The sequence below is a fragment of the Taudactylus pleione genome, unplaced genomic scaffold, assembly GCF_031769625.1.
Source record: "Taudactylus pleione unplaced genomic scaffold, aTauple2 ptg000156l, whole genome shotgun sequence".
NCBI lineage: Eukaryota > Metazoa > Chordata > Amphibia > Anura > Myobatrachidae > Taudactylus > Taudactylus pleione.
In genome coordinates, this window is record NW_028284558.1 from 16046467 (window position 1) to 16061527 (window position 15061).

At 45.4% G+C, this 15061-nt stretch overlaps 1 protein-coding gene across 1 annotated transcript in view; it reads left to right on the plus strand.

Annotated features, from left to right (window-relative positions):
• THSD7B (thrombospondin type 1 domain containing 7B) overlaps positions 1 to 11502 on the plus strand; it is a 651631-nt gene extending 640129 nt beyond the window's left edge. The window contains exons 27-28 of the mRNA XM_088474863.1: positions 205 to 292; positions 10717 to 11502. Coding sequence (XP_088330989.1) covers positions 205 to 292; positions 10717 to 10798 — 170 coding nt within the window. The 3' untranslated portion in view covers positions 10799 to 11502. The remainder of the gene's footprint in view (positions 1 to 204; positions 293 to 10716) is intronic.
• Positions 11503 to 15061: the final 3559 nt, after the last annotated feature.

Consider the following 15061-nt stretch of genomic DNA (forward strand, 5'->3'; position numbering starts at 1 on the left):
AATTTGCTTTAAGATACAAGGAAACAATTCTATATAAAGGGTAATGTTCCTGCTTCATAATTTAAAGATTAGTATCCCATAAATGCTACATTTATTTCACAACCAATAAGGTTAAGTGTACAGGTGTGATATAAGACAGTAATAAAACACATAGGGCCTTGCCAGTGTGTTTTACAGTTTTTTCCTTTTGTATATTGTTTGCAGATGGACGCGTGAGTCTTTGGGTCTATGTAGTATGTGTGGGAAGTTTTCTCATCCTGGTATTTCTCATCATAATTTCTTACCTAGTCTGGTAAGTATTTATTTTACAATACCAACATCAGTCATTGTTGTGTCATAGACAATATCCCTCATCTCAATTATTTGTAGATCTACGTTGCCACTTATTATTACTGTTAATAAATACAATATCATTTGATTGTGAGCTTGCACAACATAACTATACTAAAATAAGACTAATACTAATACAGTAGCTAGTTTATCAGGACACAGCCGGTGTAGAAGGTGCATGACATCATACGTTTCCAAACACACAGAACCCCTGCCTTACAACAAACTTGCCAAAATTTCTGATTTAACTCACTGCCATAATCCGTCCAAAGTAGTGCTCAAAGTGGGAATTTTGAAATGGGGGTAAGGAAATTTTAGTTGAATCCCCTTCCCCAAGCTTCGGGGATTTTGATAATAAGATTCAGCCTCTGCTTCAGTCTCAACCCCTGCACTTCTCACTGCCTACTACCCTCTCCCACCCCCTGCACCTCACACTACCTGCTTCCCTCTCCCACCCCCTGTACTTCACACCACCTGCTTCCCTCTCCCACCCCCTGTACTTCACACCACCTGCTTCCCTCTCCCACCCCCTGCACCTCACACTACCTGCTTCCCTCTCCCACCCCCTGCACCTCACACCACCTGCTTCCCTCTCCCACCCCCTGCACCTCACACTACCTGCTTCCCTCTCCCACCCCCTGTACCTCACACCACCTGCTTCCCTCTCCCACCCCCTGTACTTCACACTACCTGCTTCCCTCTCCCACCCCCTGCACCTCACACTACCTGCTTCCCTCTCCCACCCCCTGCACCTCACACCACCTGCTTCCCTCTCCCACCCCCTGCACCTCACACTACCTGCTTCCCTCTCCCACCCCCTGCACCTCACACTACCTGCTTCCCTCTCCCACCCCCTGTACCTCACACCACCTGCTTCCCTCTCCCACCCCCTGCACCTCACACTACCTGCTTCCCTCTCCCACCCCCTGTACCTCACACTACCTGCTTCCCTCTCCCACCCCCTGCACCTCACACTACATGCTTCTCTCACCCTCACCCTGTACCTCACACTACCTGCTTCCCTCTCCCTCACCCTGCACCTCACACTACCTGCTTCCCTCTCCCACCCTCTGCACCTCACACTACCTGCTTCCCTCTCCCTCACCCTGTACCTCACACTACCTGCTTCCCTCTCCCACCCTCTGCTCCTCACACTACCTGCTTCCCTCTCCCTCACCCTGTACCTCACACTACCTGCTTCCCTCTCCCACCCTCTGCACCTCACACTACCTACTTCTCTCACCCACACCCTGCACCTCACACTACCTGCTTCCCTCTCCCACCCCCTGCACCTCACACCACCTGCTTCCCTCTCCCACCCCCTGCACCTCACACTACCTGCTTCCCTCTCCCACCCCCTGTACCTCACACCACCTGCTTCCCTCTCCCACCCCCTGCACCTCACACTACCTGCTTCCCTCTCCCACCCCCTGCACCTCACACTACCTGCTTCCCTCTCCCACCCCCTGCACCTCACACTACCTGCTTCTCTCACCCTCACCCTGTACCTCACACTACCTGCTTGCCTCTCCCTCACCCTGCACCTCACACTACCTGCTTCCCTCTCCCACCCTCTGCACCTCACACTACCTGCTTCCCTCTCCCTCACCCTGTACCTCACACTACCTGCTTCCCTCTCCCACCCTCTGCTCCTCACACTACCTGCTTCCCTCTCCCTCACCCTGTACCTGACACTACCTGCTTCCCTCTCCCACCCTCTGCACCTCACACTACCTACTTCTCTCACCCACACCCTCCACCTCACACTACCTGCTTCCCTCTCCCACCCTCTGCACCTCACACTACCTACTTCTCTCTCCCACACCCTGCACCTCACACTACCTGCTTCCCTCTCCCTCACCCTGTACCTCACACTACCTGCTTCTCTCTCCCACCCTCTGCACCTCACACTACCTACTTCTCTCACCCACACCCTGCACCTCACACTACCTGCTTCCCTCTCCCTCACCCTGAACCTCACACTACCTGCTTCCCTCTCCCTCACCCTGTACCTCACACTATCTGCTTCCCTCACCCACCCCCAGCACCTCACACTACCTGCTTCCCTCTCCCTCACCCTGTACCTCACACTATCTGCTTCTCTCACCCACCCCCAGCACCTCACACTACCTGCTTCTCTCACCCACCCCCAGCACCTCACACTACCTACTTCTCTCACCCACCCCCAGAACCTCACACTGCCTATTCCCCTCTCCCCCCCTGCACCTCACACTACCTGCTTCCCTCTCCTACTCCCTGCACCTCACACTACCTGCTTCCCTCTCCCACTACCAGCTTCCCTCTCCCACACCCTGCATCTCACACTGCCTACTTCCCTCCCAGCCTTCACCTCACACTACCTGCTTCCCTCTCCCTTACGTTGTACCTCACACTACCTGCTTCCCTCTCCCTCACGCTGTACCTCATACTACCTGCTTCCCTCTCCCTCACCCTGTACCTCACACTACCTGCTTCCCTCTCCCACCCTCTGCTCCTCACACTACCTGCTTCCCTCTCCCTCACCCTGTACCTCACACTACCTGCTTCCCTCTCCCACCCTCTGCTCCTCACACTACCTGCTTCCCTCTCCCTCACCCTGTACCTCACACTACCTGCTTCCCTCTCCCTCACCCTGTACCTCACACTACCTGCTTCCCTCTCCCACCCTCTGCACCTCACACTACCTACTTCTCTCACCCACACCCTCCACCTCACACTACCTGCTTCCCTCTCCCACCCTCTGCACCTCACACTACCTACTTCTCTCTCCCACACCCTGCACCTCACACTACCTGCTTCCCTCTCCCTCACCCTGTACCTCACACTACCTGCTTCTCTCTCCCACCCTCTGCACCTCACACTACCTACTTCTCTCACCCACACCCTGCACCTCACACTACCTGCTTCCCTCTCCCTCACCCTGAACCTCACACTACCTGCTTCCCTCTCCCTCACCCTGTACCTCACACTATCTACTTCCCTCACCCACCCCCAGCACCTCACACTACCTGCTTCCCTCTCCCTCACCCTGTACCTCACACTATCTGCTTCTCTCACCCACCCCCAGCACCTCACACTACCTGCTTCTCTCACCCACCCCCAGCACCTCACACTACCTACTTCTCTCACCCACCCCCAGCACCTCACACTGCCTATTCCCCTCTCCCCCCCTGCACCTCACACTACCTGCTTCCCTCTCCTACTCCCTGCACCTCACACTACCTGCTTCCCTCTCCCACTACCAGCTTCCCTCTCCCACACCCTGCATCTCACACTGCCTACTTCCCTCCCAGCCTTCACCTCACACTACCTGCTTCCCTCTCCCTTACGTTGTACCTCACACTACCTGCTTCCCTCTCCCTCACGCTGTACCTCACACTACCTGCTTCCCTCTCCCTCACCCTGTACCTCACACTACCTGCTTCCCTCTCCCACCCCCTGCACCTCACACTACCTGCTTCTCTCACCCACCCTCTGCACCTCACACTACCTGCTTCTCTCACCCACACCCTGCACCTCACACTACCTGCTTCCCTCTACCACACCCTGCACCTCACACTACCTGCTTCCCTCTCCCACACCCTGCACCTCACACTGCCTATTCCCCTCTCCCCCCCTGCACCTCACACTACCTGCTTCCCTCTCCTACTCCCTGCACCTCACACTACCAGCTTCCCTCTCCCACACCCTGCATCTCACACTGCCTACTTCCCTCCCAGCCCCTGCACCCCACACTACCTGCTTCCCTCTCCCACACCCTGCACCTCACACTGCCTATTCCCCTCTCCCCCCCCTGCACCTCACACTACCTGCTTTCCTCTCCTACTCCCTGCACCTCACACTACCTGCTTCCCTCTCCCACTACCAGCTTCCCTCTCCCACACCCTGCATCTCACACTGCCTACTTCCCTCTCCCAGCCCCTGCACCTCACACTACCTGCTTTTCTCTCCCACCCTCTGATTGGATGCTAGTTTACAAGCCACGATTAGCTAGCAGCCAGCACCAATTTTATAAGGCCATCTCCGCTGATTCTTTTACTTGGCCGTCGGTTTGTGGTTGGTTTGCTACCTGCGCTGGGGTTGTGTACTGCCGCCGCATCTGTCCTAGTGTCAGCCCACCATAAATCGTTATTTGATGATCGGTCATGCCAGCACTGCTCAGAGATGTGTCCCCAGTGGGAAACATCGCCACAAAATACTGCAGCTTCTCTTTTGCTTCTCTTTTGCGCCGTCGCCTGCTGCTTCGGGGGTTGCTGGCAGAAGTAGCGGTATGGCATACCGCTGTATACCGGCTCACTTCGTGCCCTGGTCCAAACGCTGTTCTGAACTGACCAAATCATACCCAATTTGTGCCCCTTTACGGTTAGGCCATACTCTGCTTTGGCCATTAGAAAAAACAATTGTCCCATAAAACTCAGAACAGTTGGCTGGTAAGGTAGGTTTAATAATTACGATTGTGAGGGGAGATTCTCCTGCACACACCAGGCTTTATGTCCGTAATCTCAGTGACACCACAGCCTGTTATTATATTAGCCAGAAAATATCTGCTACCAGATATTGGCAAAAAAAAGTGTTTCCGTTTTATTCCCAGCAAGTGCACATAACTGTTTGCCAATCACATTTAGGATTCACGCCCGCTTGCTGGTCTCATGAGACACCCTCATGAAATCAGTCTACACCATTTCCTACGATTCTAGAAAATGCCCATGTCAAAACAGTAAAAATGTCACCAGAGCTGGATTAAGGGTTTAAAGGACCCTGAGCACTTAAAACAACGTTGCCCATAAGATCATACATGTTGAGTAAAGTAGTATCATTCATAAGAGAAAGCAAATCTTAAATAATCCATCACAAAATATTTTACATGTTTCTTTCCAAATACAATAGTTCATATTTTTAAGGTTACATTTGCAATATTGTTAATTTGTGCAGAAATTGGAGCTGCCCTGCATGTCTATGTTACATGTTACATACATGCAGGAAAATCAAGCAAGTTAGAAGCCAACATGAAGAGTCACCATCTATCAATGAGAATGGAAGTAATTGGTCAAGGGTGTGGCTGCCAATTATTAGCCCAGGGGAAAATCCACTCAACTGGCCCAATGTATGCCACCAGAAGGGGCATGGCCAAACCATAGACGATATGCCTAGTACTAGATCGAACTCTAACTCCTAACTCTCCATACATGCATACACACAGAAAACCCTAACCAAATATCCCAATATAAATAAATACCTGTCTGTATTACCTGAGTGAATACAGTATGTGGGGCTAACTCACACATGTCTGTCTGGGTCAGAGGCCGGACACTGGCAATGACAGCAGCAAATCGTGGCAGGACCCAGTATCTGATGATCTCCTTGCTCACACTTAGGGGTAAATTTACTAAGAATCATGTTTGAAGTTGAATCCAAATCGCTGGACATTGCCGGATGGTTTTATGATCAAGGAACCAAATTTACTAATCTTCGTATTTGAGTGACTATTTATATTAGATGGTGATACTCAGCGATTTCTGTTGTGTGCGCGATCAGTCAGTATGATCTGTGCAGGCTTTGATGTTAAAAAGTGTAAATAAAGGGTAATTTTAAAAACAAAAATTTGCATGCACCCCCAAAAGCATAACCAGCCCTGGACCTCTGAGCTCGGTCTGGTACTGGAAAATAGGGTGAAAACCAGCGTAGGGCCCCCTCTATTTTCCAGTAACCAACACCAGGCTGAACCAGGGAGACACACAGTGTGGAATCCCCCTGCCATAATGTAAAACCAGCCCCAAACTGGTCAGCCCAGGGCTGGCATATCCTCGGGAGGTGAGACTCCATTTTATCTTTAGAGTCCCCACTTTCTGAGGATTTCCAGCCGTGAGCTAACCAGTTTGGTGTTGGTTTATATTATGGCAGGGTGACCCCATGGTGTCTCCCTGCTACAGTGTATCCGGAAAGTATTCACAACGCTTCACTTTTTCCACATTTTGTTATGTTACAGCCTTATTCCAAAATGGAATAAATTCATTTTTGTCCTCAAAATTCTACACACAATACCCCATAATGACAACATGTAAAAAGTTTTTTTGAGATTTTTGCAAATTTAATAAAAAAAAACCTAAGAAATCACACGTACATAAGTATTCACTGCCTTTGCTCAATACTTTGTTGATGCACCTTTGGCAGCAATTACAGCCTCAAGTCTTTTTGAATATGATGCCACAAGCTTGGCACACCTATCTTCGGGCAGTTTCACCCATCCCTCTTTGCAGCACCTCTCAAGCTCCATCAGGTTGGGTGGGAAGCGTCGGTGCACAGCCACTTTCATATCTTTCCAGAGATGTTCAATTGGATTCAAGTATGGGCTCTGGCTGGGCCACTCAAGGACATTCACAGAGTTGTCCTGAAGCCACTCCTTTGATATCTTGGCTGTGTGCTTAGGATCATTGTCCTGCTGAAAGATGAAGGTCAAGAGCACTCTGGAGCAGGTTTTCATCCAGGATGTCTCTGTACATTGCTGCATTCATCTTTCCCTCTATCCTGCCACCACCATGGTTCACTGTAGGGATGGTATTGGCCTGGTGATGATCGGTGCCTGGTTTCCTCCAAACATATAACGCCTGCCATTCACGCCAAAGAGTTCAATCTTTGTCTCATCAGACCAGAGAGTCCTCCAGGTGCATTTAGGCAAACTCCAGGTGGGCTGCCATGTGCTTTTTACTAAGGAGTGGCTTCTGTCTGGCTACTCTAATATACAGGCCTGATTGGTGGATTGCTGCAGAGATGGTTGTCCTTCTGGAACATTCTCCTCTCTCCACAGAGGAATGCTGTAGCTCTGATAGAATGACCATCGGGTTCTTGGTCACCTCCCTGACTAGGGCCCTTCTCCCCCGATTGCTCAGTTTAGACTGCCCGCCAACTCATAAGAGTCCTGGTGGTTCCGAACTTCTTCCATGATGGTGGCTACTGTGCTCATTGGGACCTTCAAAGCAGCAGATATTTTTCTGTATCCTTCCCCAGATTTGTGCCTCGAGACAATCCTGTCTTGGAGGTCTACAGACAATTCCTTGGACTTCATGCTTGGTTTGTGCTCTGACATGCACTGTCAAGTTTGGGACCTTATATAGACAGGTGTATGTCTTTCAAAATCATGTCCAATCTATTGAATTTGCCACAGGTGGACTCCAATTAAGCTGTAGGAACATCTCAAGGATGATCAGTGGAAACAGGATGCACCTGAGCTCAATTTTGAGCTTCATGGCAAAGGCCGTGAATACTTATGTACATGTCATTTCTTAGAGTCTTTTTGTTTATTAAATTTGCAAAAATCTCAAAAAAACCTGTTAACACGTTGTCATTATGGGGTATTGTGTGTAGAACTTTGAGGACAAAAATGAGTTTATTCCATTTTGGAATAAGGCTGTAACATAACAAAATGTGGAAAAACTGAAGCATTGTGAATACTTTCCAGATGCACTGTATAGAGTAACCCCCCAACTAGTTCAGGCCGGTGCTGGTTCCTGGAAAATAGGGGGGACCCCATGCCATTTTTTTCCAGTACCAGACTAGGTCAGAGGTCCGGGGCTGGTTATGGTTTTGGAGGAGGACCCCACACAATTTATTTATTTTTTTTAAACAAATTTTTCATTATTGAAGCATTCATATAGCATCATATAATAGAAAAAAAATGCAACATGTTAAAAATAACAATATTGAGAAACAATACCATAATGTCAATTTCCATATATTGAAAAATAGAAATAAAAATTACAATAAGGTTAATTAAATCAATTAGACTTGAATCTGCATACCACTTGCACCTCAGGTAAAGATTAAATCAATGGATATCGGAGTGTCTTGAGAACACATACGTGTCTCAAACCACTCTGTAACTCGGAAGCACCTCCAGAGCCGTTCCCTCAGTGATGGGGAGAGGGTGTCAATATAACTATCCCAAGTACTAAAGAAACGTTCAGTAAATATTTCTTATTTAAGGGAAGCTTCCAGCCAATCCATCCTAAATATATAGAACATCTTTTCTAGAAAAAGTGAAAATGGTGGGCTAATGGGCTGTATCCACATCTAAAGGATACATTTCTTTGCCGCCGTAGATATCACTAATTTCTAGTTTCTGAACCCCCTTTGCCACTCTAATGACATTGGGAAGAATGCCAAATATGGCCCACTCAGGTGTTAAGGACGCATAATTAACCAAATTGCGAGTAACATAACTACAAACCTGAGTTCAAAGACAATGAAATAAATCTGCCTTAAAGAGCCGCATCTGGGACAGGAGTGATCCTCTGTCAATCCTATCAGGTATCTCCGATGAGGTGAGAGATATGTCCTATGAAAAAATATTAAGGAAAAGTTCTACATAGGACGCTGCTGGAATCATTTTAATAGATTTATCCAACATTCTCAACATAGTCTGAGTGGACAGTGAAGGAAACTAACTGATCCCGCCTTTGGGCAAATCCAGTGGTCAATTTGTCATAATCTAGAGGAGTGTGTAAAAAGGGATAATGTACGGAAATATCTTTGTGGGTGGGATTTTCATGGAAAAAAAGAGTATCCAGAGGATTATCCCAGTCATCAGGTAACAATGCTTTGACAAGTGTAGCTATGTAGTGCAGAGCTTGGAGATAGGATATAGGGAAGGACCTAAGGAACGGGTAAGTGGTATAGCAGCAGTTTCCTAGTGGAGGGGTCGGCGAGCTGACGAACACAAGTAATGCCCGATATTGACCATGAGGTAAAAGGATATCTCGCTTCACCATGTTTGAAACCAGGATTATGTGTCAAAGGTAAAAAAAGAGATACATACAAGTTTAAAGAACGCTTGTGTCTGAATATATGCCAGAGCCTACAGGTGGACATCAATAATGGGTTAGATTGAACAGAAGGAGATATTTCAGAATCATGTAAGTGTAAAAGGTACTTAAAGTAACTCCTTCTAGAAAAGCAGATTCCAATGATGTATTGGCATATACTGTATGTCCTGATTATGTAACCAGTCCCTCAAGTAACAAAGAAGAGCTGCATGACTATATGATGTAAGTTAATGCCCATTAGCTCTAGTTTGTTGGAGCTTCACAAGGCCTATTCCAGCCATCTTACCATTCCAAATACAAACATGAATCATCTTTTCAATCTCAAGTGTGTTCCCTCTAGTCAAAAGGATAGGAAGAGACTGCAGTGGATAGAGTAACCTCGAGAATAAAAACATTTTTACTAAGTTAGCCCGTCCCAGATAAGAAAGATTAAGATTGCGCCATCGATTCTTTGTAAGTCTGTGATTTGTATTTCAGTCCGTATAAAAGATATTATGTTTGGTTCAACGGTGTATTGTGCCGAATAGGTGTGTTAAGTCGTGTTCCACCTGCAAGTCGCAGGTGAATTGGTCTTTTGTAAATCTTCGATTTGCAAAATCACACCAAATTGCAGAAAAACACCAAATCGACCAAAAACGAATCTTGGTAAATGTACTCCATAGCATTAATTCATGACCCTCAATCCAGATCAATTAATTCCTACCTCAGATCACTTCAAGCCCAAAATTTAATTCTTGCTTACCCAGGTGAATTCATGCACCCTTTCCAGTCAAGTAATGCCTCCCATGTAATGAATTTCTCTCCAAGCAGTCAACCACCCAATCTATGTATAGCAAGCAACTTTAATTTTCCGACAAGACCTGTCCTTTGCGATTTTACTTGCAAATGTTCATGTATACCGACGTTATTAAAGCGGGCATGTATGCGATGAGTGGCAGGGTGCATGTCATGCAAAATACAATGCTGGATACATCCTGTCCAAAGTAACACAGCTATGCAGAATCACACAGACACAAGGGACTATTCTAGTGCTGTACCACTGTGGAACATCACATTATGGCCATCAACATTGCAGGTTTTGCCTCGCGCTCTACAGAGGTAATAAATAAATGTTATTTCTGTTTTATCTCGATTCAGAATGTAATGTTTAAATGCTAATATCGGTTCCATCTAGAACTCTCTCCAACCTCTGCTTACCATTAGCTCAGGGAACAGGGAACCTTTGATTGTTCAGGAGATTCCCAAATTTCTCCTGGACTCTCAGGAGAGTAGGCCACCCTCCTGAATGTTATCAATGTCCCACATAGTCTTGATAAAGCGCTTCACTAAAATCGCATCATGACCCTGGCCCTTCACTACAAGATGATGCAATTAGCAGCATTGCACAGAAGTGCTGTGGTTATTACAATGATGTGAATTGCATCTTATATACACTGCATTCGCGCTACTGTCCCCTCTGTGATGTCCCATAGGTGAGATCCAAAAGATATATTATGTCAGGTCTTAACTCAGTCACTAAAGCAATGTAAATGAGATACTTACTTTTTATTTAATTTTCCCCTTACAGCAGAAAGCCACAAGGACAGAAAAGCAAGCTTCCTCAGCAAAAGCCTCTAACCTTGGCGTACGATGGAGATTTTGATATGTAACTTATATATATGTATATAAATCGTAATACAGATAAATCAGCTGCCTTAACTCTGTATGGAAATATTGCATCGTTCATGGATTTCTAGAAACGATAAAACTGATGTTCGTATATTTTAGCTCAGACTATAACTTTTCATACTTGTTTCAATAGACAAAGCCTGTCTGTAGTTTTCATTTAAATACCTAAAATGTAAATTTATACTACAGGAATCCATTAAAAGATAAATTTTACAGTCTACAGTAGGATGGACTTGTCATAATTCATCATTTCTACATAACTCATCGTTGGTTTAAAACAACATAGTTTGTTTCTGTCGCTACATAAGCCGTTGTGATTTCAAACTTATTGTGGACTGTTTGCAAGATTTGTTAAAAAGCATCTTGTGGCATCACCCAATAGTTTCTACACTTTCAACATGAATACAGTATATCCACTTTCTGTGTACGGTATGAATGACGATGACTGTGTCGGGTTATGCAAAATAAAACATGATATTGTATATATTGTAAATATTTGGACTGATAACACATTTTAACACCTGCAAATCTGTTTTTCTATGGGATTTTGTGATATATTTATAACCCAACTTTTGTATCTAATGTAAAAATATCAATACATCAATACATCTCTGCCAGTGAAGACTTCAGCTGAAGACTCATAAAGGTTTAAATTATTATTGCAAATAAACTTCTTCAATGACAAGTGTTGTGTGATGGCTTTATTCATGCACCTCAGGTAGACTTGACCATTATGGGAGTATATGCAGCCTAAGCACTGAAGAGGAGAACATTTTACAAACGCTTTTTATGAGCCATACTGAGGGCCTGACTTAGAAATGTACGCTAATGTAGTTGCGACGGCGCTTTCCCTCGGATCGCAATTGCGAAAATACGCTAATGACTCACTCGCCGTCCAGGGCTAAGACGCCCACTGAAAGCATCTCACAACCACCGCTCATGCACAAAAGCAGAAACATCGAACGGAGATCAGACGGCCATCTGAGTATAGTAAGTGTAACACAGCGTGTCTCCAGATACGCAGGACGCAGTGGCTAATTTATGCATGCCCTGAAAGCGGAGTTTAAATGCTCCCCCAAATGCGGACTACCTGTCACTCACTTTGCGAGTGAATCCTCTGTGCGAGTGTAATCGCAATTCAATCGCTGCACGTGTGCACTGCAACTTACACGCATGTGCAAAGGTAAACAATAGCTCAATTTGCACAAATGTTGACCTTGCGTCCATCTCTGAATCAGGCCCTGAAGCTATTGCAATGTGCATAAATGTTGTTATGATCAGGGAGATCGTTTATGGCGCATAAAAATGGCTGATGTTCTGGTAGTCTTACACCTTGCTTTGTATTGTGCATCTAGAGGGCATTGCAAGGGGCTGTGATACAAGATGGTAATCTTTGCTGAGTGATGAGAAGTTTGCATTGGACAATGGGAAAAGATAGCCTGTCAGGATTCATTCAAGCCATACATGATGATAAACTGAGCGGGGTTTTAGTCATACTTGCCTACTTTTGAAAAAGCATTTCAGGGAGATTGTGAAAGCAACACTTATGAGTGTGGCGGTAAAGTGGGCATGAACTGCTACTTCTGAGAGGTGTGTCATAATCCCGATTTACATGCAAATGTAAAGAAGCCCCAAAACAGTCAGTAAGATCTACTTGTTGATTGAAAACACACTAAGGGGTCTATTTACTAAGCAGTGTTAGGAGACAGAGTGAAAAGTGATAAGGTGCCAGCCAATCAGCTCCCAACTGCCATGTCATAGGCTGTGTTTGAAAAATGACAGTTGGAAGCTGATTGGCTGGCACCTTATCACTTTTCACTCTGTCTCCTAACACTGCTTAGTAAATAGACCCCTGATACTTTTCAGAAAATTTATGTAGCCACAGGGATCATTGTGCCTTATAACCAATGCAGGGAAATTATGCTAGTTTTCCTAATTGAATGTATAGATATTTGTTTTTTTCTTTTATATAAGAGCTTCATAATGGGGGTAAGGTGCAATCAGGAAGATAGCTAGAATCTTCAGCTAGACAGGGAGATTGCTGCTATTTCAGGGAGTCTCCCTGACAATCGGGGAGAGTTGGCAAGTATGGTTTTAGTACAGAGATCTGTATGGCTTTTTAATGAAAAGAAGATCCTAAACAGGTAGCGGCATTGGACTTTGATATGGACAGTGCACCGTTTCAGAATTTTATGCTTCTCTGCAAACCTAGCTGCACTTCTATTTTGCAATGGCATCTCCAATACCATCAACTGTGGTGGTTACTTCGCATATATACAATGTGTCAATAAAGCTTATTGGATGGCTGCTGTGGCTCATCCAATCAGCTTTGTCAACACATGGCACTGAGTGTTGCATTCGTGCATTAGAGTGATTGCGTAATGAAAGGGCTGTGTAAGGATGGTAGTAAGGGAATGGCAGGAAGAACAGGGTCCTCAAACAGCACAGAGAAGTGATGTGAGCATAAACATGGATGTGAATGTGCAGAAATAGGGGTCTATTCAGTAAACCTAAAAAAGCTATAAATATAAAGCTATAGGGGACAATAACTTTTCGCACCATTCACATGCGAATTCAGCTTATCTTGTCTATGCGCGCACCAGTTTTTTGCACAATTCAATTCCAAAAGACACGATGCAGCATTCGCCCGATAAAAAGGAGAGAGACGCAGAGGAAAGGAGGCAGGCCAGGCAAAACCAGTCAAGAGAGCGAAGAGAATAAACACGCATTTGTAGCAGGTGTACAGAGGGGCTGGGAAAGGTTTGCTGCATTTCTAGAAAAGAGATCAGTTCATAAGAGCATGCAGCAGATGTCACAGATTTTGACGAGTGAGACACAGAAGAAACTTTGACCTTGCTGAAGATCCAGGTGATGGATGCAGCCATTGGGCAGGCCAGACAAACCTTTAAAAAAAGAGAGGACCAAAAAGAGTCAGGCAAAGCAGCTTTACAGAGACGCTGGGACAGGTTTGCATGATTTTTAAAAAATAAGAAAAATCAATTCATAACAGCAATTAGCAGAGGCCAACCAAGCATCCCACAGGTTCAGCAAACTGCAAAAGAGAGCTGCACTATACCCAGCAGCCTCAAAAGCACAGACACTGTCCCTTTAACAGTGGAACAATTTACTTTCCACTCACTACTTGGACAGGGAGGTTATGGCAAAGTGATGCTGGTAACAGATGCTGTTCATAGGGAAAGAGTAGCAGTTAAAATCTTAAAGAAGAGAGCATAAATCAAAATCTTAAAGAAGAGAGCAATAATAGAACATGAGAACAGTCTGGTTGAGTGTCAGGTACTTGAGATGTCACATGAGAGCATTTTTATGATCCATGGTTATGCAGCCTTCCACACAGAGAGCTATCTATACTGTGTAATGGAAATGGCTGGCAGAGGGGATCTGTGATTTTATTAAGAAAACCTCATTGGTGGACCTAACTACAATAAAATTTATAGCTGCTGAACTGGTTTGTGGATTGCAGTTCATGCATTCAAGAGGAATTATTCACAGAGACTTAAAATTGGAGAACATTTTGCTGACCACAGAGGGTCATGTTAAGATCACAGTCTTTGGTCTTGTCTTATTGAATGCATATGGAGAAACCAATGTCAAAGTACTTGGTGGAACTAATGGCTATAATGCTCCAGAAATTATAACTTGTCAGCCGTACAGTGCTGGTGTGGATTGGTACGCATTTGACGTTATTTTACCTACAAAGTACCCTTTTAATGGCGAGTCAGCTTCAGTGGTAAACACAATGATCCTTACTCAAGTACCAATATAGTCGGGGCTTACTGATCTTGTAACAAAGGACATTATAACAAAGCTTCTGTATAAGGAACAGTCCCTCCGGCTCGGGGCAAATGGCAATGTGCAGGAACACCCCTACTTCTCTCTAATTAACTGGGCAGCAACAGAGACTGGAAAAACCGCATCCCCAGTTACACTGCAAAAGGACCATGGATCTAAATGAAGATCAGCAAATTCCTTTGTCCCATAGTGAAGTGTTCAAAGAACCAATTACTACCATGAACCAAAGGCTTTTTGATGGCATTCAATTTGTGTCACCTAAATGAGGTGAAACTTATCACAATGTGCCAATAGAAGCAGCTACTATGCCATCAGATGTAGACCTTGACTAACAAAAAGTAGAAAAATCTGCAGTTCTAAAAACATCTTGTTCCTGCTGTCTGATGCCTACCCCGACTTTGGCTACGTCCCTGGAGATGCACTGTCTGCCTCCT